This window comes from Strongylocentrotus purpuratus, unplaced genomic scaffold, assembly GCF_000002235.5.
Source record: "Strongylocentrotus purpuratus isolate Spur 01 unplaced genomic scaffold, Spur_5.0 spur5_scaffold_20, whole genome shotgun sequence".
In the NCBI taxonomy this organism is placed as follows: Eukaryota; Metazoa; Echinodermata; class Echinoidea; order Camarodonta; family Strongylocentrotidae; genus Strongylocentrotus; species Strongylocentrotus purpuratus.
In genome coordinates, this window is record NW_022145606.1 from 13,016,622 (window position 1) to 13,039,742 (window position 23,121).

At 38.3% G+C, this 23,121-nt stretch overlaps 2 protein-coding genes across 2 annotated transcripts; one reads left to right on the forward strand and one right to left on the reverse strand.

Moving 5' to 3' along the window:
* The first annotated feature begins 3,084 nt into the window (after nt 1-3,084).
* LOC105437833 (single insulin-like growth factor-binding domain protein-2) lies at nt 3,085-10,827 on the forward strand. The gene is made up of 4 exons (XM_030992786.1): nt 3,085-3,145; nt 4,174-4,312; nt 6,565-6,773; nt 9,193-10,827. The coding sequence occupies exons 1-4, from the start codon at nt 3,090-3,092 to the stop codon at nt 9,251-9,253; spliced, it is 465 nt and encodes a 154-aa protein (XP_030848646.1). The 5' UTR covers nt 3,085-3,089; the 3' UTR covers nt 9,254-10,827.
* A 5,998-nt stretch (nt 10,828-16,825) lies between these two features.
* On the reverse strand, nt 16,826-22,612 carry LOC100892499 (insulin-like growth factor-binding protein 2). The gene is made up of 4 exons (XM_003729901.3): nt 22,456-22,612; nt 20,852-20,916; nt 18,804-18,960; nt 16,826-18,146 (listed from the first exon to the last, which is right to left on the reverse strand). The coding sequence occupies exons 2-4, from the start codon at nt 20,902-20,904 to the stop codon at nt 17,673-17,675; spliced, it is 684 nt and encodes a 227-aa protein (XP_003729949.1). The 5' UTR covers nt 20,905-20,916; nt 22,456-22,612; the 3' UTR covers nt 16,826-17,672.
* Nucleotides 22,613-23,121: the final 509 nt, after the last annotated feature.

Sequence of the window (23,121 nt, forward strand, 5' to 3'; positions counted from 1 at the left end):
TTGTACAATGAAGCTCCTCTGTAATATACAAATTAAATTGAACTTAATTATGGCAGGCTGTTCATGCCACTGTTTGCTCTTACCATACTGGCATTAGTCTCTGAAGGGACGTATAAATCTGGTCACAAATCTACAGAATTTAAATGTGTTTTTTCCATTATTGAAGGAAAAATTATTATCTTAAGATAATAATTGAAAGACCAATAGTGAGACCAACCAGTGGCATGAATAGCCAGCCTGTCATAGATAAGTCCAACTTAAAGTCGATCTTAGTCTTTGTAAAAACGCCCCCTGGAGATATATAAAAGGATCAAGGGCCATTAAAGTCCTTTCCTCTTGTCCTGTTCTCTCTATCTCTACAGATGCTCTTTCAAATTGTTTTTAGTAATGCTCGATGTCAGTGCCAACTTGATGCCCATAGATACACAATACAGCAGTTGAAAGTGCATTGCTCTGTGACGATGTATGATGAGCTTATGGCATCTTCACGGCAACACCAACGGAAATCCACTGATTATCAGTCAATTATTCCACTTAATAATCTCAATTGCATAAATATTATATAACTATTATTTATAGGGTTGTTTTTAACTATTTTTTCCGAATAATGTGTTCTTGGAAATACAAATACAATAAATCTATTTCTGGGTATAAAAATGGGGAGGGGGAGGCTCGAAAATTAATTTTATGGGGGGGGGGGCTTGAGTCCCCACTAACATCCCCTTAGAACCATCCCTTGTACGTAGTAGTATTATTAGAGGTAGGCTATAGTAATCAGTGGCGGATCCAGGGGGCGGGCCCCCCCCCCCCCCCGCCCTTGAGAAAAAAATCATGTAAAAACACGTGATTTTTACCTTTTTGGGGGGGTTGGCCCCCCCCCCCCTGGTGCTCAAGGGGGGAGGGTGCACATTTTTAATTTTTCGAGGACCAACAAAATTAAAATGTGCTCAGTACCCCCCCCCCCCCCCCCCCCCCCCCCCCCCCCCCCCCCCCCCCCCCCACTGAGCGACTTTTCGGCCGGCACGATTTTCAAATTTTCAGGAGCAAAAAAAATAAAAGTTGGACCCCCTCCCCTAAGAAATCCTGGATCCGCGCCTGATAGTAATAGTAGTAGTAGTAGTAGTAGTACTATTTTATTTTTTTGCTCTTGTTCTTATTGGTTCTTTTTGAAGATTAATGATTAATAAAAATGGGGGGGGGGAGGCTCGAAGATTTTATTTCATGGGGGGCTTGAGTCCCTCTTACACCCCTTATAGAACCATCCCTTGTACGTAGTAGTATTATTAGAAGTAGTAATATTAGAAGTAGTAGTAGTAGTGGTAGTAGTAGTAGTAGTAGTAGTAGTAGTTGTAGTAGTAGTAAAATTATGATTTAATTTGCTCTTTATCTTGATGTCGATCGGTTCGTTTTGAGTTTGTGAAGTAGGCTATTAACATCAATAGATTAATGTAACACTATCTTGAATAATCAGTGATTAATCCATTTCATGGAGCCATTGCCACAACTAAACTTGTATTGTATTAACTGATTATGAATTTGACCAGCGTTGTACTAATTGAGAGCCATCATAGTACATAGAAACAATATCTATCACTTGTTTTTGTTTATAGGCTCAAGTAACTTCTATGAAAAGGGGAGGGTATAAATGCGAAATATGGTGCATGCACGTGCCATCATAATGTACAGAAAATGCACCTCCCATGATTATTCAGACACTTCCCAAAGGGTCTGGCGTGAATAAAGCCCTTTTTAAGTTGTCTAGAGTCGGTTTTATAGCAATAAATTGTGTTCAGCTTTATTGATAAGAATTACAAATCTGAAAAATTAAGAATAACTAAAATCTAAGTTTAAGGGCTTATTAAGTACGCCCGACTTCATCAGTCCACTCAGTCGACATGCAGGAATTTTTTTTTTAATAAATATTAATGAACCTCTAAAGTACAGGTCATTCGCCTACTAAAGCTTGGCGTTTCCTCGAAAACTGGAAATAATTATCTTAGCAGACTAAACGTGTTGACAAGCGTAACTAACCACAAATATCACAAACGAGAGACAGCTAAATCCACATGGATTAAAATTAATCCGCTGTGGTGTTGATATGGGATTTGATATTTTGTATATAAACGCGACACGTACGCTGTAGCTGTTATAGGTGCGAGTTGGATTGGTGTTCATTGGATAGCTTTATGTTAAATGTATAGGTGAAACGCAGACTTACCTCTCGCAATTGCTATCGTATTGGTTTAATTTGTATGATATCATTATTATTCCAACATTAACCGGTTAGAAGGTGAGTAATATTCCGATCTTATTTCAGAGTTATTTCATCTAGGCCTATATTTTGTTATGTTTCGTTCAGTTTCATTATACAAAATGCTATAGTTTTTGCTATTGAAAACGATATATATAGCACTTTATTACTTCCTTTTTGTTTCAGAATTCTCACAATATTATGAAGACAACTGTTGAAGCTTTCCGCCATTTTTGTTAAAAGAAAGTTATTTACATAACTTATGAATCGTATTTCACAAATTACAGTGACCTTTAGTATTGGAAAAAAAGTACCTCAGGCCACTTTTGATTATGATCAAGTACTAAGTCTAATCGAATCACTAATTGCTCATTAGTAATCGTAACATGAATGAATATTTAACAAGAAATTATGATAAAATAGATATTTCATTTTACTGTGACAGCATTCTCAAGCAATCTTTTAAAAGAAATGACCAAAAAAAAAATTCTCCAATTATCATTGCCTGTAATAATTCATGCTATTTTGTGATATTCCGTATGTTTTGTTTGTTTGTATTTTTGTCTTTATTTTTTCTTTCTTATTTCCGTAAATTTTGATTTGTAATAGCGATGAATGTTAATACATGGGGTATAGCCTTGACGGGTTAATGGCCTTTTCTACGCCATCACATCCACTTAATATGCGCAGTGTACGCATCTTTCTTTTTCATTAAACAAAAATTGTTTAACGTCTGTTCAAAATGTCTTCTTAAATTGTTTATTTCTGCATGCATTGTATTTTAAAGAGATGTGAAATGAATTAATTTGAATTTGACAATTACCATGCAGATTTCAAGATGGCTGCGAAATCAATGCTGCTTGTTATCACCGTGCTGATTGTCGTTATTGAAAAGTAAGTATATAATATATAGTTTGTCTGATAATGATAACATATATCTTTTAGTTACAAAAATAACAAGATTTTATGACAACCATGCAAGTTCAAGTGGCAAATGTAGATCAATGTCTTGCCAAAGGACATTAGTGCAGCGGCGGAACTCGAACCGCGGACCTTGTGATCGACAGTCCGGCGACGTATCCACTCGACCACAACACCTCCCTTTGGGCTGATATTTCTCAGTTTTTAAACGGTAGAAGAATTTTTTTTTTTTTTTTTTAAAGCCGACCGTCGATTTGAAAATGTTTGGGTTGGTCACAAAGGGCAATACAACATCTTTTTTTAAAGGTCTTATGCAAACTCGGAGAGAAATATACCCTATTCTATCAAAGCTCGGGTGTAACCCTCCTCCTCTCTGCCTCGCTTTTAAAAAGAATATTAAACGGTGAACTAATTTGAAAGGCTCTTTAATGATATCTAAGTATTAAGTATAAATTATATCATATCAACATGATGAAAATGATTTTGAATAATGACAACTTTTTAAATGCCCTCTGTATCTAATTCAGCGAAACGTGAGGGAGGTTTATACTATAAGGGGGGGGGGGGCTACATGAGAACAATACTGTACATAACGAAAATCACAGTTATAGGTGAACGTAAAATAAACATGAAATAGACAGAGGCGTAACAATAATGATAATAGCCTTTTTTTATTAACCCCCTAAATTAAAATACCGTCATAATAATGAAGCCTTCGTGCAACTTAATACTCAACCCTTTAAATATTTATTTTTAATAATTCGTTGTCACCAGTTAAAAGTTTACATGCTGTAGAATTTGAATGTGCGCTTTTATTGATATTTACCTCTTTAACTATTTTACCAATTTGTTTCTTTGTTTTTTATTTCGTTTTTCATGACCGTTCATCCCAAGACATATATTTGTGTTTGTTTATTGAATGTCTAAATAAATCAGAGAGAGAGGGGGGAGAGAGAAATAGATATGAATGTGATATATTCGCGTTTTATTTTGTTAAATAGCTGCCATGGATTGAGCTGCCCCTGCTGGAAGAAACCCAGAGAAGACCCGACGAGATGTTCGACGAAACAACCCCCTGCATGCCAGCCGGGCAAACAGCTTGTACACGACGCATGCGGATGCTGCTTGGTTTGCTCACAGGTAAAAAAATCTCTCACTCGTTCAAAAATGACGCGGTAAAATCGTGGCGTTTTTTGTGTCGTTTTCCGATGACGAAAAGATGGAATTGTTGCGCGCGCAGTTTCTATTCATTTACACGCGCCGGAATTTACACATTAGGAATAAACCGCTGCTGCTTTTTTTTTTTTGGGGGGGGGGGGGGAGTGGCGGTTTACCGCGTCGTATTTTTAGTAGCGGGTTCTTGTACTATAATAGTGCTCACGTCTGTCATGAATGCGGTTCCTCCGTTCCCGGAGTGGGGGCGGGGCTCCTGGCTCTTCAAATTATTAACCTCTGCCTTTGATCCATATAGTCCGCTGACGTATATGTAAGACTATGACACCTCAAATTGACGGCGTAAATATTCATAAATGAATGACACACGCCAATAAAACTTGTTTTTTTAACAACGACTGATAACCAGTGGTGTATCCAGAGGATGGGGGGGGGGGGGGTCACATGGAAAGGGGCTCCCCTTTAAATCCCCCAATTGGGCATATTCTATAGGTACGCTTACATATTTAGAGGCTGTAAATGGGGCAAGCATTTAAACAAAATTGATATGCATAATCATTTAAATAATTATGTGTGTATTTATCTTTTTATACGTAATATAAAACCAAACCAAACCAAATTTAATCGTGCGCGTGGAAGCAATATTTTGAGGGGTGCTATAGTGGGTTTGTCCGAGAATTTTGGAGTGAACCACCACAAGCATCTCCTAATTTGTTTAGCTTGTCAAAGAATTCTGACTTTTTTTTCCCTTATCATGCAACTGATGCAAGAGCAAAGGAAATTACCCAACAGTCAACAGTAAAATGATTAAGAAAAGAAATATGGCAAAAGTTCCGAAACACCGGGAGACAAGGAGACAAGAAGACAGTCCGAACAGTATTGAGTTTGAGTTTGAGTTTGAGTTTGAAGTTTATTAATCAAAACAAAAAGTACATCAATATAACAATCAAATGTGAATGGTTAACATCGAAAGGATAAATGGGACCAGAAATAGCATTTAATGCTAATCGTGTCTGGTACCACTAACACACAAACGTAACACAGCAATAAATAAGTAGGGGAGAGGAAGTATATGGAGATAGGTAGTGTAAAGATTAGAAATGAGAAGGATAGAAATCTGCTTATATTGCCCCCCAAAAAGCCTTATCAACAGCTTATGGTATTGATATGGGCCGATTTATTTTCCTTTCTTTCTTTGTTGGTTTTGTTTTGTTTGGAGGCACCCACTTTCCTTTTAGCACAGTTTGTCCCAGCAATATTGTGCTTGGCACGCCTTAGATTACTGCAAAATAGTTGACGGTTGTTGCTGAAGACGAAAATCTCATCACATTTATTTAAAAAAAAGTATTAACCATGATTATGGAGCTGATGTGCTATTGTAAATTGATCCCCCAAAGCTCACAAAGCAACCGCGTAGAATTAAAGCGATGACGGGAGGATTTTTACGTAATCCTGAATCAAAAACAGAACCACAGCAATTCAAACTAGGATTACATTGAAAGATGTCAAAATGCCGCAACAGCAATTAAAAAATTAATTGTTCATCCCTCTAATCTTTCATTATTTGCAAGCACATGCCGTCCTTACAGAAAACTGTCATTGGTTGTGGTAATCATAGTCATGAAGTTTAAGCTTCTACCAACCTTAAAGTTTAGTAGGCAAGCTCCCCCTCCCCCCCCCCCCCCCCTAGGAAACTTGCCTTCTAAAATTGTAGAGTTGGTGTAGAAGCTTCGATTACATTCCATGCCTTTCTTGGTTCTCATTTTTTTCTAAAGGTTTAAATGAGCTTAATTGTAATATTAAAAAAATGCGTACAATGTAGGAAAATTGGCCACAACATGGCCCGTACCGTATGAAAACAATAGAATTTCCATAATTTTTAAGGAGCGAAGTCTGCGTTCTTTTCTCCACCCCCTACTACTACTTCTATACCATCACTACTACTACTTCTACCACTACAACTACTACTACTACTACTACTTTCAAGAAAAAAATACATGTCATTTCAAGTTTAACTTTTAACCTTTTGACCGCCAGGCTATCTCTCGAAGAATATGCAAGGTCTTTGTGAATATTAATAATACACGTAGGTCCCATTCCTTTCTTCTTTGTGAGCCACACACTTCTAGATTTAACAGAGGAAACGTAACCTATATAATTGATATAAAAGTACTTTTCTTAAAACAAATGCTATTTCAATTTTAACCTTTGACCTCCAGGGTATGAATGAAAATTGTGGAGGACCGTGGAAGGCCGCCGGGACCTGCTCGACTGGACTAGAATGCCAAGACAAACAGACCGGGACCGTGCTCACCGCGAACGCCATGAACCCGTTTGGAACGAAAATCGGGACTTGTAATAGCCCTAGGCGGACCGAGACTCCATCCTACCCCCAGAACCCATACTATCCTCCCTGGACTTATTACTGGTAGGTCCAAGACATGATACTGGTAGGTCCAAGACCCGTTACTGGTAGGTCCTGACGGACGTGTACATATAGACTTTACGATGCTATACTGCAAGATTATAGGACACAGGTATTTGTAAATTTGGCCTCGCATTTGTTGACCATTGTCGATGGTCCTTGGGCATTCAGAATATTCTGGTAATTATTCAGGAAGCTTGGATTGTATATAAGCTAAGCTAGTTAGATGGGTATCACAATTCGTTCTCAATGATGCTATATTGTATAGGCCTATTAATTATCAATTATAATCTTTTCATTCGAAGAGCTTTTTCAGCAAAATCCATACATTTTTCGTTTTTCACGATTATCTGATTATCATAATTCGTTTTAACTGATGCTATTCTAAAGGCTTATGAACTGTTCACTCAAAGATTTTTGTTGGGTTGAATAAATATCTTGAAAAACAAAATAAGTTAACCATAAGTTCATCAAAACTAAACCGAGAAGATTTTGCTTTATTAAACTGGATCCTATATCGTAACTACCTCATACTTCAAACCTGATTCAGGACATCGGTTTTCTTTGCTTAAAATAAAATTGTAAACATATCCATGGTATCCGTTCCCTTTAAACGTCGAGAAGAGATTAGGGAGAAAAGGAACCTAATTTCAATATCCAAATATTTGGTTGTCTATGATCAATTTTATTGATTTTTGAACGAATGTTCGATCATTGGGTAACCTACTTTGTAGATATGGAACTTCACCATTTTACAGGACCTAGCTAAGTCAAAATATTTAACAGGTGCAAATGAAATGCTTACAAGGTTGTTTGAATTCACTGAAAAATTCAGCATTTTTCGCCCCACTTAAGAAAATTAGATCTTCACGAATTGCCGATTTGTAATAACATATATTTCATATTTCAATGGGCATTCAATGATTGATTAAGACAAATCTTGGTAGGTGGAGCTTTTCAGCAGTGGGCTTGAACGTTTTTTTTTAGTGACTTTGGGATTTGTACTAGTTTAACAATGTGAGATTTGATAATTATGAAACGCTGAAACACCGACTTTCAAGAGACATGTGAGTAGGCATAACTGTTGTCTAATAATGACAGAATAAAGATAAACACTTTGGTAGGACGTATCTGACTACTAAAACAATGACCAACTGACTTAAACAGGACGTAGTAGACAGACTATTCGTCTTTGGATAACGAATATAAAGACCGAGCAATGGGTGGGACTTACTAAAATGTTGATTGACTGACCTTGCAGGACTTGGTGGTGGACTATACTGGGCCCCGACCTGATGATGTATAAGGACGTAGTAGACAGACTATTCGTCTTTGGATAACGACTATAAAAAACAAACTTTTGGTGGGACTTACTAAAATGTTAATTGACTGACTTTGCAGGACTTGGTGGTAGACTATACTGGGCCCAGACCTGATGACTTTGGATGCTGTAGGAACACCGAGGTTTGAGATCGCACTCCAGGAACACTTCAATGTTGCCCTGGTCGAAGTATAAGACTCCTGCTGCTCCTGTTCTTAGAGTGTATATAGCATACTCATTGTTGGAGAGCGTAATACAGGGAGACATCTTTATGGACATGTTTATAATTATTATTTTGGACTCTAGGTACCCTTCGTGGCAGTCTTCGATTTGTGTGATCGCAATCTACGAACGTTAACGCATGACCCGCATGTACTGTTCTTTGAATCTTTGACACTTTTTTTACCGTCGTTGTTGGAACGGCTGTATGCATGGGTTGTTGCAATTTGGAGAAAGATTGGGACTAATTACTGATCAAGAATCCGCGTTCAAAGTTTAATCATGCTGGTGACAAAATGGACCACACCTGGGGAGCGCACGTGCCGAGTAACCTAGCTTACCAAGAGCCACGATTGGATCATCGAATCTTGGCCCTTCTGCTCGTGGACTGACCTATAGATCCTTCGATCCGTACAGATTTTTTTAATTCAAAGTGTATTATGTCCGTCGCACAAGCCGCGTCAGTAGATTGCGTTAAAACCTACATTATCATGTATGTGTGCTATTCAAGTATGTGATGACAATTATCCTATGATGCGCCAGTAATTCAACGCAATACGTGCACTGTTTATTTTTGCATTAATTTTCTTGTGGCATTGAATCATCACACGATGCTTCAAAGACGGTATCCGCTGACGCAATGCTACGTCAGATCGATGACGTCCTATATTAAGCAACATGTTTCATGTGGACTATTCTCAGAGACTATCTATCTTCGTCCACATTGATATTGACGCACCTCTATGACGCAATGCCACGTCAGATCAATGACGTCCAATATTACGCAACATGTTTCGTGTGGACTATTCTCGGAGAATGTCTATCTTCTTGATATTGATATTGACGCACCTCATGTATTTTCCTGGTTCTTTTGATCTGTAGGGCCCAGGGGAGCAGTGCGGAGGACCGTGGAACGTCTATGGAACATGCTCGCAGGATCTAGCCTGCATTGAGGAGAACGGGAAATTCATCACGAACCCCATGGCAAGCAAGAAGGGACTTTGTCTCGACCCACGATTCATCTAAGACGCTCCATGCATCGACGCAAGGAAAATGTATGAATCTGTTGCAAACGGGGCGTCATTGGGATGACGTAAGACTGCGCTATTTACCATTGCGTTCGAATTCGAATCATACAAGAATAGTTTGCAAAATAAACAGTGCTTACATATTAATATAATGCTGGCGCAGAAAAGAGCTGACGTCATAGACTTCATTAGCGTAGGTAATGACGTATGATCAAATTGAGGCTTCATGTGCAACGGGCATTGTAGTTATACCCATTGAACGGACTAGAATAAGCCTAAATCCATGAGTACTGTTTGTTTTAATGTATAGTGGGCTATTGACTTTTTGGATATGATATTAGTATCTAACAAAAATTGGAGCAACATACTAAATGAACTAGCAAGTCAAATGTGTCGAAAGTATTCTAATGATGTGTGTCTAAGCTCAAGGCGATGCAAACTTTAATAGGGGAGGGGTGGGCTTGTTCTTCAAGAGGCAGCTTCACAAAATCGCAATGGACAATCGCCCTCTACGTTTTGACCCTTTGATCTGTAGATCAACTTTTAGGAAATAGCTATTGACATTTGACTTTAGACATGTACACTGAAACGAAGAGATGTAGTGAAGTAGGGCCATAGTTAACTCTATGGAAACACCCATGCTTGTTTCTTCATTCTAGTCGGGGCTGTGCAATAAATATATTATGTTGGTGAAATCTAATCTATCGGTCAAATAAGTTATATTTACGCCTTTTTGACGAACTGTATACAAGAAATATCAAGATGATAGGAAATCTAGTTTAACTGGGCTTTCCTAACAAAGAAAATGATAGCTCATTTTCTTAATAGGATGATATGTGATTAGATCATTTTACAGTTTGATGATTTCAAAGTGTGCAAGGCGTAAAAAGGGAAAGGTGTCGTATTAGATTTGTTGTTATATATATACGAAAATGTAGTTTTGATTACAGAAAGTTTATTGTACTGTATTACTTGTACTAAGTTAAAATTCTTAATTTTACAAAGATGTTTTCAAATGTATGTACATAATTATATTGTATAGGTGATGCAAGTGAATAAGCTTAGATGCAAAGTGTTATAGAAGTGTTTTGATGTAATACAAATTAATTGCAGTTCAATTGAAAGTAGAAAAAGCGTGATTGGACGGATTATATATTATTTCACAACCTTTAAAATGAATATTAACAGAATTTATTGGTATGTTTCAGCATCTGTCTGAATATTTTCAAATGTGTGTATCAATTAGTTCAGTCATCTTTTCCATGCCCATGCATGTGTGAAAAGAAAACAGTAATCCGTTTGTATATATAATGGAAAGAGGAAATGCCACTATCGGCTTATAGGCTACTTTAAAATGAAATATCTCTATGGGCTACGTTAAAATGCAACGTAAAAAGTGTTTGTGTTCATGAAATTAGTTTAATAACCTTGATTAAAATCATTTTGTAAATTGTATTGTTGAATTAGAATGTAAAGATGAATAAATGTATTGACTTGACATTGTTTTGTACTTTTGTTTTATACATGGTATGTACAAGTACTACGATTGAACCCAAGATTGAAGAAATATTTCAGATGGAGCGAAAACAAAATCGCTTGGTGCACATGGGTTAAGGGTGATAATGAGCAAAAAAGATTTGAAGGAAGAATTCATGTCTTGATGGAAGAGGGGATAAAGAATGAAAGACAATGAGGTAGAGAGAGAGAGAGAGAGAGTGAGAGAGGGAGAGAGAGAGAAAGGGGAAGAAGCATAGATTAAATTCATATTCAAATTAAAAAATAATGAAATATAATCCAACTAGGATCATTGTCATTTTTTAACAAAGGAAAAACAAATTACAATTGAGTGGAAATACCAAGTTAACAATAAACAAAAAGAGCAAATATGAAGATAACATTAAACAGAAATTAAAAGAAGGAAAGTAGATAGTTAGAATTAAATAAAGAAGGAAAGGGGGACGTTGAATGTAACGTGAAGAAAAGATAACAGATATCTTTTTGATTTGCAACTCAATCCTTTACGGAGGTAGGCGCCGCCCCCCCCCCCCCTCCATAATGTCAGTGCCCCTTTATGGCTGTAACACACACTACGCTACTGTTCGCGATGCATCATGTCACGATGTATGACGTCACTATGATTCAAATCATTTCCTGACCCGAGAGCAAGTTCACGAACTATTCCTCTCACTTTCTTCGGCGTAATATACTTTTGCATCAAGCCTGTTCACACACGACAGAATACAAATACTAAATCAATCATTACAACAAAAGAATAATATAATATAAACCCTCTTTATATTAACCCATACATGCAGAATAAAGTTACTATTAACATTTTGCCGCCAGGGGTTTTGGAGGTACTTTAACCCGTCAAGTGTGAATGGGGGCTGCCTTATCCCAGTAATCCTCGCACGCGCGTCTTACTTCCTTCAGACTCGCATCTTGATGGCTTTAGTCGATCGGAAATGGAGAGGCGATGATTCAAGGAGATGTCACAATATGACGCCGTGTTTTGTAGACACAAACGATAATTGTCAATCACAACACTGTCTTGTCTAGGAATAAGGAGTGAAGGATAAGGATTCAGCATCTTGTTTTAAGGAAAGCTTGTTATCTATTGCAAGATAGAGAAAGCCTATTAAATGTGAGCTAGAGACACTGATTAGATGTGACAACTTTTATTATGAATAATTTTTATGAAACCGTGAAGGCCTGGGCCCCATCTTACAAAGATTTGATATCAATCGCAACTATGTATATAAGAGATAGGAGATTGCAAACTTGCGATTGGTTGGAGGACTTGCGACTGATTTGGATCAATCGCGACCGTTTGTTAGACGGGGCCCAGGACTAAAGGCCTGCTATACAAGGGCAGTGTCGTCTTTACAAATGTATATAAAACGATCAACAATAGAGAGAGAGAGAGAGAGAGAGAGAGAGAGAGAGAGAGAGAGAGAGAGAGAGAGATGGGACATAGAGAGGAAGATGGGGAAAGGGTGAGCGGGGAGAGATTGGAGAGAGATGAGAGAGAGGGGGTAGAGGGGGAGACAAAGGGAGGTATAGAGTGTTGTAGAAGGAGATAGAGGGGAGAGAGGGGTAAGAGAGAGAGAGAGTGTGTGTGTGTATGTGTGTGTGAGTGAGTGGGAGAGATAAGATAGAGAGAGAACCCGAGAGAAGGTAAAATAGAGAAAGAGGGGTGGAGAGAGGCAAGGGGGAGAGATGAGAGGAAAGAGAGATATATAGAGAAAGAGAGAGAGAGAGAGAGAGAGAGAGAGACGGACGGGGGGAGAGAGAGTGTGTGTGGGAAAGAGGGGGGGGGGAAGAGAGAGCTGGGGAGAGAGCTGGAGAGGGAGAGAGAGGAGGGGGGGGGGACATTTCCCAGAGGTGGGGAGAAGAATGATTATACATGACTAATGTAGAATCACTGCATTTTTTTGGTCCTGGGCTTTTAAAAGGGGAGGCTGGGAGAAGGGCTAATCCTATTTCTTATAGCCCCCCCCCCCCGGTCACTTCATGGGAACAAAACTTCATGGCCAAGGTGTTTTTATCACATTGTTTGTCATGTACAGTAGCCGATGTAGCCATTGCTCATAATGATCTATACTAGATCAGTAGGTCATGTAGGTATGACCTATATAAATACCGAACTGCATTGGATGACACATCAGTCTGTCAATGTGACTTTTGTTATTAAGTACTACTAACACAATACATTTTACCATTATTTTGACTCACGGCATATGCTTATATATTCCGGCCTTTGCAATGATATCACAACCGCTTCAGTTCAACATTCCTCTTCCCATAATGCACACCCACATGGAACCCACATACCCACTCACGCCGAGCTCCTCACAATACACCAGTTTACAGTTGTGTGCGCCATTTTAAACAAGGCCAATGACCTAGAGGTCATGTATTTATGCGTAAATTAAGATTGCGCCCATGCAAATTATGATGATATCACTGCCTGCGCGCTGCGTTGTGCGCGCATATCATCATTTGCATGGGCGCAATCTTAATTTACGCATAAATACCAGAGGTCAGAGGTTATTGGCCCCAATTTTTGGGCCAATAACCTCTGACCTCTGTCTGCGCATGCGCACTGATACAACTGTAAACTGGTGTATTCTTGCAAACACAGCTCTCACAAGACAGTCCTATTGCGCCATCTGTTTTATTTATTATGTGGAGCAATTAATCTACCAATCTGCCAGTTTTCGGTTAATTAAAGAATGATTCTCCAAAGATAATCTGAAACCCACCCCACATTAGCTCTTTAATTCTACTCGCAAAGCATACACCCACACTCGACCCCACATACCCGAACACGCAGAACCACTCACTATGCTCGCACGCACAACTCTCACAAGACAGTCATATTGCGTAATTTGATATTGTTTTCCAAATAATCTGCAAATTTTGGGTTAATCAAAGAATGATTTTCAAATATAATCTGAAAATCCACCCCACATTCAAATAATGATAATAACAATAACAAAATACATTTATACATATTGATGAATTCGATTACCAACAGTCACGTATACCGTTCTTCCTGTATTGATTGGGGATTGTACGCAATCTCACTAAATCGCAATCCAACTAAATACTTACTGTAGGATTTAAGAACAGCTAAATTGATGTAGATCTAGGCTGAAATGATATACTCCGATAAATTTTATTGACTAAATAATAGTTCACAAACGATATAATATACAAATATATACAGTACATGAACACAAGTTAAATGCCAAGTTATAAACATACAACAATTTTGAGCATTTATATGGCAATAATTCAAATAATTGACACTCAATGCCCGCCCCCACTCAGGGGTTGGAATGACCGCATGCGTGTTCCCAAAATATTCGGTAAAGGGGTACTTTTCACGCACTAAAGTCCGGCTCGTAGTACACAAAAATCCGGCCCGTATTGACTTAACACATCGGACTTAGGGGGGTGTTTTCAAAAGGAGGGAACACGCATATGCGTACCCTAAATAACACTGAGTGGGGGGGGGGGGGGGGGACTCAATGATTATTTTACTTATTCTGGCTACACAGCTATGAAGGAGTTTTCGCTAAATCAGTGAAAATGCATTGATGACCCTGGCAATAGACTACTATCACTAATTCTTACACGAGAGAGAGAGAGAGAGAGAGAGAGAGAGAGAGGGAGAGAGAGAGACAAAAGAGAGAGAGATAATATATTGCCCGGCACGATTTTCAAATTTCAGCACACAAAATTTCAAATGGATTTCAAATTTGGGCTCCCCCCTAAGAAATCCTGGATCCGCGCCTGCACCCACAAACATACCCTCATACCCACATTCGCAGAACCCCCTCACTATGCTCGCACGCACGCACAACCCTCACAGTCATATTGCGTAATCTATTTTTATTTGTTTGCAAATAATCTAGCAATCTGCCAGTTTTCAGTTAATCAAAGAATGGTTTTCCAATAGTGATCTGAAAATCCACCCCATATTCAAATAATGATAATAATAATAATAAAATACATTTTGTATATAAATTATAATTGAAGAATTCGATCATCAATTACTGCTTAATGTAGACCCAAGGGCAGTCATGTATTCCGTTCTTCGTAGTATTGATTCAGGATTGTACGCAATCTCACTATTTAATCGCAATCTCACTTATAGGCTATCTGTGCTAGTGTGGACAGGGGGATTAGACCACCCAGCGAGGTCACTGACAGGTGGCCATCTCATCAACTCAGCTCTCAATTAACATAAGAAAAACAGGATCATGTAGGACCAACAGGCACCGTTAAGCATTTGTTTTCTATATATAGGGAGCAAGTAACTACAATCAGTGCAGTGGGACTTTAAGAACAGCTATAAGTCGATGTAGGCTGAAATGATATACTTCGATAAATTTTATTGACTAAATAATAGTTCACAAACGATATAATATACAAATATATACAGTACATGAACACAAGTATAATATCAAGTTATAAACATACAATAATTTTGAGCATTTATATGGTAATAATTCAAATAATTGACACGCAATGATCATTTTACTTAGTCTGGCTACAATAGGGAGTTTCCCTCAATCAGTGGAAATGTATTTATGACCCTACAAATAGACTACCAATATCCCTAATTCTTACACGAGAGAGAGAGAGAGAGGGGGGAAGAGAGAGAGAGAGGGGGGGAGAGAGAGATACAGGAAGAGAGAGAGGGAGGGGAAGGGGAGATGAATATATTACCTAGATAGCTAGATAGATAGAAAGATAGATAGAAGATGGATGGGAGTAGGAAGGGAGAGAGAGAACGAACAAAAAGAGAGGGAGATCAAGTAAGTAATGATGATGTTGTTGTTTAACAGCGTTATTCATACAATTGTTATCAAGGAAAGATGACAGAGTGTGTTTTCATTCCTTTGCCAGGATCACCAAACAGAATATCATTGTGATCTGGATAAACTAATCTTGGCCAGTCAGAAGGCTAGGGATATCCTGGACTTCCCTTTTAATATGATTCGTCAAGTATAATCAATCAAAATTTCGATGACTCTCTCTCTCTCTCTATCCATTCTTAATCTGCCATCATAGTTTAATCTAAAATATGAAAGGAAGTACTGTTCAAGCTGTCAAGGACTCAAGAATAACTAAGAAGGTCCTCGGATCTGTCTTGACAAAAAGCCTCTTTCTACATCATGAAGTAGAAGGGGGGCTAAAGGAATAAGGGGCCAGGGGTGCAATAGCCAAATTGTGCATACCATACGAAGATGAAGAAGAAGAACATGTGTACCGAAAGCTGTGTTTTCTGGCAAATTTGGGAACCATAATGCACCTGAAAATATTTATTTCAAATCGCTCGTGACACATTCATTAAAAAAAAAAACGTTTGTCTCCATCCTTCGCTTACCCCCTTCCCTCCCCTCCCCCCCCCCCCCCCCCCCCCTCCCCCCAAATAATGAAAAATTTTGATCCCAGCGGATTCTTATGTCCAGACTTATTAGTGATTATCACAAAATTGGACGAAGCAATCAAAATTCAATTAAATACGAGGTAAGCAAGGTAAATATATATTGACAAGCATTATGATGTTACAATTATGTATATTTTGTAAGCAATACTGGAGCCTCACACACAATAGATATCATGGTTTGAGCTAGACTGTAAATACCTTAAACGGAACCATGTAGAGTATAGGTATATATATATATATACATTTGAACGGCAGCACCTTAAAGAGAAGGTTGAGTTCTGGGAAGAGGTAAAAAAATGTTTCCTGAAAAGCATGGCTCTTCAAATGCCTTAATATTCGAAATATGGCATGTACCATCATACAAATCAGGACTGATTTTTAATCCACATTTTCATGTAGCCCCATATACATCTTTCTGTCTACAGTGCTTGTAACTTTACCACGACTGGGCCAATTTTTGGTATCATTTTGATGATTCCAGAACCTTGCAGAACACACCAATACTTACATGTGATGCCGCTGATCGACCTTTTCTGATCGATTCCACACCGTTTCTTTCACAATGCAATCGCATGACCAGAACTCAACTTTATCTTTAATTCTTATGTTCCTATTCCAGCGACCAGCTTGCCTTTTTTAACCAATGTCCCTCGAAGGGATATCCCAGTCCCTATTCCGACAGCCAACAAAACCAACAATGTTGGTCTCTTTTATATTGATCTCTTGAAACCTCAGGAGAGCACGACATATGGGTACATCTCAATTTCGTTGCGTTTCAGTCTCGTTCGTCGGTCATTCTGAGACCGACACTATCACACTCAAGGGTCGAGGTCGGTCTCGTAGACTGTAGATCGACTGACAATTCTGCAGTAACAGAGGTATGGGATACCGAGTCAAACCGTCTGGAATTCAAAAGCAAATCTTCTCATGGTACTGTCGAGGTTCAATAATAATATCAAAAAGCACAAAGCTGTTATGCCAGCTGTACGCCAGGCGTCTTCCATTGCCCCATTCAAACGCAAAGACGCAAGACCTTCGAAGCAGTGTGCGGCAGCCTAGCGCAAGATTCGAAATATAGTTGTCTGCAAATCGACGTAACACCAGCATAAATACACATAACAATGTATAACATCAGTGTGCCCCGCCGTGAAGTAGTCATCAAGTTTCTTCTTTTCGCTGCTAAAGTAGCTCAAGAATTCTTTTCAGGTGAAAAAAAAATCAAATGGCGTTTCGGACCGACGCCTTGTGTGCAATAGTCATTACTTACTTGCGTTAAACGCAATAATAGATTCAGGTTAATATTGGAATACTCTGAAGGCTGGTACTATATACCCTGCTTGACGAATTATCTGTCCAACAAACACACGTCTTTAGAAGTACTTTGGGATTTCATTGCTAACTTCATCGCTGATTTTTCGCCTATCCTCCCTTCTTTCCTCCTTCATCTTCCTTTCTCTCCTTTCCTTCTTCTCCTTCTTGCTCTTCTTCCTTAAATCTTTATTCAGCTTCTTGTCCTTCTTGTCCTTCTTATCCTTCTTGTTCTTCTTGATCTCCTTGTTCTTGCGCACTGGCTTTTCTTGGTTGACTGGCCGTTGAGGACCGAACGGTCCAAAGAAATCCATTAAGGAGAATCCTGGAGGATAGACAGGCTTGGAGCGGCGTGGGACCGGCGTAGAGGGCGTGTGTTCGGCGTCAGGTCGTTTGATTCTCCTGCAGGTACCCATAGGGATGTTGCCGAGGAAGGAACCCTTGAGGGGACCTTTCGTCTTGGGGTCGATGCATTCAAAATCTTTGGCGCAACGTCCAAGTACGTTCCAAGGGCCTCCGCATTCTTCATCCTCAACCTACGGACATAATGAAAGACGTGACAACTATTAAGGCGATTTCGCGTACTGCCAATGGATTGTAATAGGCCGACAATAGAACAAACAAGTAGGCACTACTCCAAAATACCAAGAATTTATCAGTCGATTTAGAGGCGTGACTGGGATGTGAAATTTTTCTTGATTGGTTTAGTTTGTCTTTGTGGTAACAAGGAAAATTATCTTTCATGCGGTCTTTGGATAAGTTTAATCACATTTTCATGCAATGCAATGTCCGACTATACACGGCCTCTATTAGAAATGTTTAACACTAAAGATATATGTATAACGCCAAGAGCAATTTCAAGTTGGTAAATCTTATAATCCAACTTAGAAAAGCTTATCAGAACCTACCAAGCCCCAACTCATGAAGAAACTTAAAAATGTCATCGATAAACCGTCGATTATTTTCACATATTACTGAGCGACATTTTTTTAAAGCAGGCTACTGGTGACCCTTGTTGGAAAAATGTAGACATGCAGAGCTCGCTATTTTTCCAAATCTACTTCTGTTTTCCGTCTGGAAACCTACGGATAAACGTCGTCTGACCTCTAGCCCCCGCCTCTTTAAAACGTTGTACAGCGACTCTCCGGGTCTCTAACTAATTAGTTTTGGTTTCCAATCATGATGGTACTCACATGAGAGCAAACTTTGCAGCATCCGCAGTGGTCGCTGATGACCTCTGACCCGGAAGGGCACGTAAGGTCGAGGTCATTGCAATACGTCTCCCGGTAGGACAGCGGGTTTGACGGGTTGGCATCGTGAGACCAACAGGGACACGACAGAGAGATCGACCTGTAGGCGTGAAGAAAAAAAATGATGTGAAAGCGTAATTTTTTATTTTCTGATTTTTTTTCTCTTAGTTGAACAGGCTGAGCTAAAATGTTTTTTGGTAAGCAATCGGATGGAAATATCCTCATAAAGATAAAGTTAGAATCAACTTATATCAAACGTCAGATTCTGCTAGATTCATGTATTCCGATGTCCAGGATGGGTGGGCTTTTGTGAAAATATACGGCAATAATACCAACTGTTAGAGAAGTGGAAGAAGTATATAGTTCGTCTAGCCTTTCATTATTACTATTTAGAACAGACACACGAGTTAATCGAACGGAAGCTTTTAGACGTGAAACTATTTCGGAAAAGGTGCTGTTTTACTTTAAGAAAATGATAACAAGATTAAGGGTATATCATTGGTCAGAGTTTTTTTTTTAAATTCAAAACCGTCTGGGAGAGGAAATTTTGACATCGGACACTGGGAGAGTGATAGTAGAATGTGCCAAGTTTCTTGGCTTCATACTGTTAGACCAGCAGGAACAGGTAATCCAAACAGCTATGTTTGTAGGAGACGGGGAGAAATAAGTAACCCTATACGAGGATGAATTTCGGTCTATATGATAAGTTTGTATTGGACTGAATTAGAATGTGGCGAGTACAAATTGGCAAGGTGTTCAATTTCAATCCACCCATAAGGTTTAAACACCTCTGCCTAGAGGGAGGTTATAGCCTATAGTCACGCAAAAAAGGCCGACAAAACCCGCCCCGAATCAGGGGCAGGTTCATAATGGAGGGGGGGGGGGCACTAACCCGACAATTTGGCCTACACAATTAAGGAACGATATTTTGGTTGTGAACTATCTAGTCAATACTTCTGTCGGGTGGGGAGGGGGGCACTAACTCGATAATTTGGCCTACACAATATTAAGGGATAATATTGGGTTGTGTATTAACTATAATGGTATATTGTATCGAGGGGGGGGGTGCTCAACCCCCAAACCCATCTCTTCCCCACTTGACCAACTTTTGAGCGGTCAGGTGACGGTCGGCGTTCGGATGTGTCAGGGGTGATATGATCATTTCCCCCATTGAAGGGAAATATGAAAGTGGTATTTCTGGTACGGGGGTATTGCAACTATTTACAAGCAATGGATTACGTTAATCGAAAGAAGGAATTGACCTTTCCTGATGGATTGACCTGGATGGAAATCGAAAAATCAAAGAAACTCTGAAAGTTTGGGATAAACCGAACAAAGAATTATGAGGACAAAGTTATCGGATTTGAAAGTTGATATCGCTCATTGGGTATAACCTCTTATTGTCACTTTAGTATCAATGCTTGATATCCATATGTCACAGGCAGGCTAGTTATAAAAAAAGAGGAGGCGCGAAGGCTTAGTAGTAGAGCAGTGGTCTCGTAACCGGGAGGTCCCAGGTGCCCTTTGGTATAGGCATTAATTATCATTACCAAGTCCCTTTGAGTTGTATACTGATATTACTAAAAATGCCCTTTTTCCTCAGTAGTTATCAAATAAATATATTACATTTTCTCTATACAATAAAACAATTTCAACATTGTCGTGAGAAAATGAATGTTTCATTTTTAAGATTAAAAGAAAGAAAGGGGGAAGTGGATAGAAACCAAATAATTAAGAAGTACCCTAATAACTCTGACACTACTCTTCATGACCAAACTAGCAGGGCATGACTCCATAACTGTTCATAAATACTACTACGTCGGGGCATTTGTTCTTCTTAACAATACAATCATAAGGCCAAAACTTGATAAGTTCAATTGTTGTTCATGGCTTTGCTGAAAAGCAGCTTTTAGCTGATAGCAGGCTTGTTAACCGTGATTAAATAAATTAATACCAACACAAATTTTAAAAAAAATTAATAAAAATCTTACCTCTCTATCATGCAGGATAGGAACAGAAGGATGAATACTTCTAATGACGTCATAATAAGATATTTCTAGAAGAGAAAAAATATCATATAAAAAAATATGATTTACACATCGTGACTACGGTTTCTTTAAACTCAGAAATAAATAAAATTGTCAGTAGGCGTACAGCAATGGGGAGGGGGGGGGTGTAGAGAGGAATAGACATTTTCAAAGAATTAATCGAAATCAGCGGGAAAGAAATCGATATTATGTCTTTGATCTTTTATATGAAACTTGTTTGTCTTGTACTCTTGAGAGAAAAACAACACAATGAACAAAATTATACTATATAATGATACGGTTTTAATACCCTTTTAATACCCTGCCCTTTAACTCTAAGCGCAAGACGGAGAGCAGTCTGACTTTATTTATCGATATTTATTCTTCGTAGTTTTAATCATAGGCCTATCTTTAGTATTTTTAGTCCATCAACCAATATTGTAGGATGGCGCTGTCGTCTGCAAATGAAAGGATGTCAAATTAAAAGGACGCGTCAATTTTCATGTACCATCGAAAGGACATACACCTGCATTCTGCAGGGATAAATTTGTCATCCATATTTTTATCGAAGCCCACTTACGATATCGCCTGGTTATAACTAATGTTTAACGAATATGTTGAGTTGTGTGACTTCGCAGAATTTTACAAAGAGAAAGCACTAAGGGTTATTTCTCTTCATCTTTTTACTTTTTTAAATCCCCCATATTGTATTTCTGCCATACCGCAAGGCATACTAAATAATTCACGTTTTTTTTTGTAAATGGTAAAACTTTCATATTCATCTTATTGAAAGATTAAGGCTTCCTGGAACATTTTCAGTTTCTTTTTCAAAATTGACGATTCTGTACGCAAAAGATCGAGCCATCTGAAGTTAAATCGTAATTATTTTGTTCTAGTCATAGTCCTGATCTTCTATATTATTGACCAGTTAACGTTAGTATTCAGGAAGGTATATAATACGTTAAGTTCATTTTGGTCCCCTCATTTTAAAATTAAAAGGAAGGACTATATTTACTAACTTCTATCATTAATTGCTATTTAAATTTAAAAAAGATTAAAGAAAAATACCCTCTCTCGAACTAACTCATTCATGGGATAAAACGAAGAAGTAGTTTATTACTGATAAGCGAAATTCGGAAGAGTCGTATCTATACAAGAACATTTTGATGATCCAAACACACCAGAATATGTATATTCTAACAAAAGAAACCTGACAAACTACGATGAAAGAGAAGTTACGATGAAGTATTAAGACAATAAAGTATCCAAAAATGGCTCATTGATTTAATGAAAATTTAAGATTTAGCTTGAAAAAATATTAAATGAAGATTAGACAATAGACTATAGTAATAGTAATAAAAGCAAAAAGCAATTAAGCAAAGCGAATAGTTATATTTTCTTATATAAAATAGTGTTTTGGCAAGACCATAAGACAAGGCAAAGACTAAAAAGGAGGAAGGGTTTAAAATAAAATGATTAGAAGCATAAAGATAAAGTGATTTTTGCCAATAACAGAGTTATAGTACTAACATAGTTCAATGAAAAGAAAAAAAACTAAAAGGGCTTACCTCATAAATTACGTCTGAAAATATTTGATCCAAAATAAATGGTGATGTGTTATAACCGAAGCCCTTATTCCTAAGGAGGTTGCTTGCAAAGAGAGAAGTGCTGAAAAGGTCAGAATTCCAGCCACTTATATAGTATTTGCCTCGCAAACCAAATACTACCCACGCGGCGACGAGAAAAGAGTCAAAATGTTGTTTACTAAACAAGATAAAGGCTTCCAAGTTATATGACATGCGCGCTCAATGAGTAAAGTAAGAAGCCCACTTTTGGTGACGTCACAAATTTAACGAGTCTATGGGATTCAGACCCGTCATAAGGGTACTACTCATCATAATATGATTGTGGAAGAAACTATCTGGAAGTTATGTGGGGAAATGTAATAAGAAGGAATAACACTGTCAGGTTTGGAATCATCAAAATAATGACTCATTCTGGCTGAAAATCATAAACAGCTAATATCACTGTCTATTTTTATGGTTGAGACTACGTTAAAACAGTTATAGATATATGACATTGTACTTTATAACAAGTTTCCAGCCATTTCTTGTTATATGTCGGATTTAAGATCAATACGTTTCATGCCACCTTCCTACTGTTCGTTGTTATTTACACACATAAAAACAAGAATGCGAAAACCCCTACCAATATTTTCTACACTTAGCGCAACG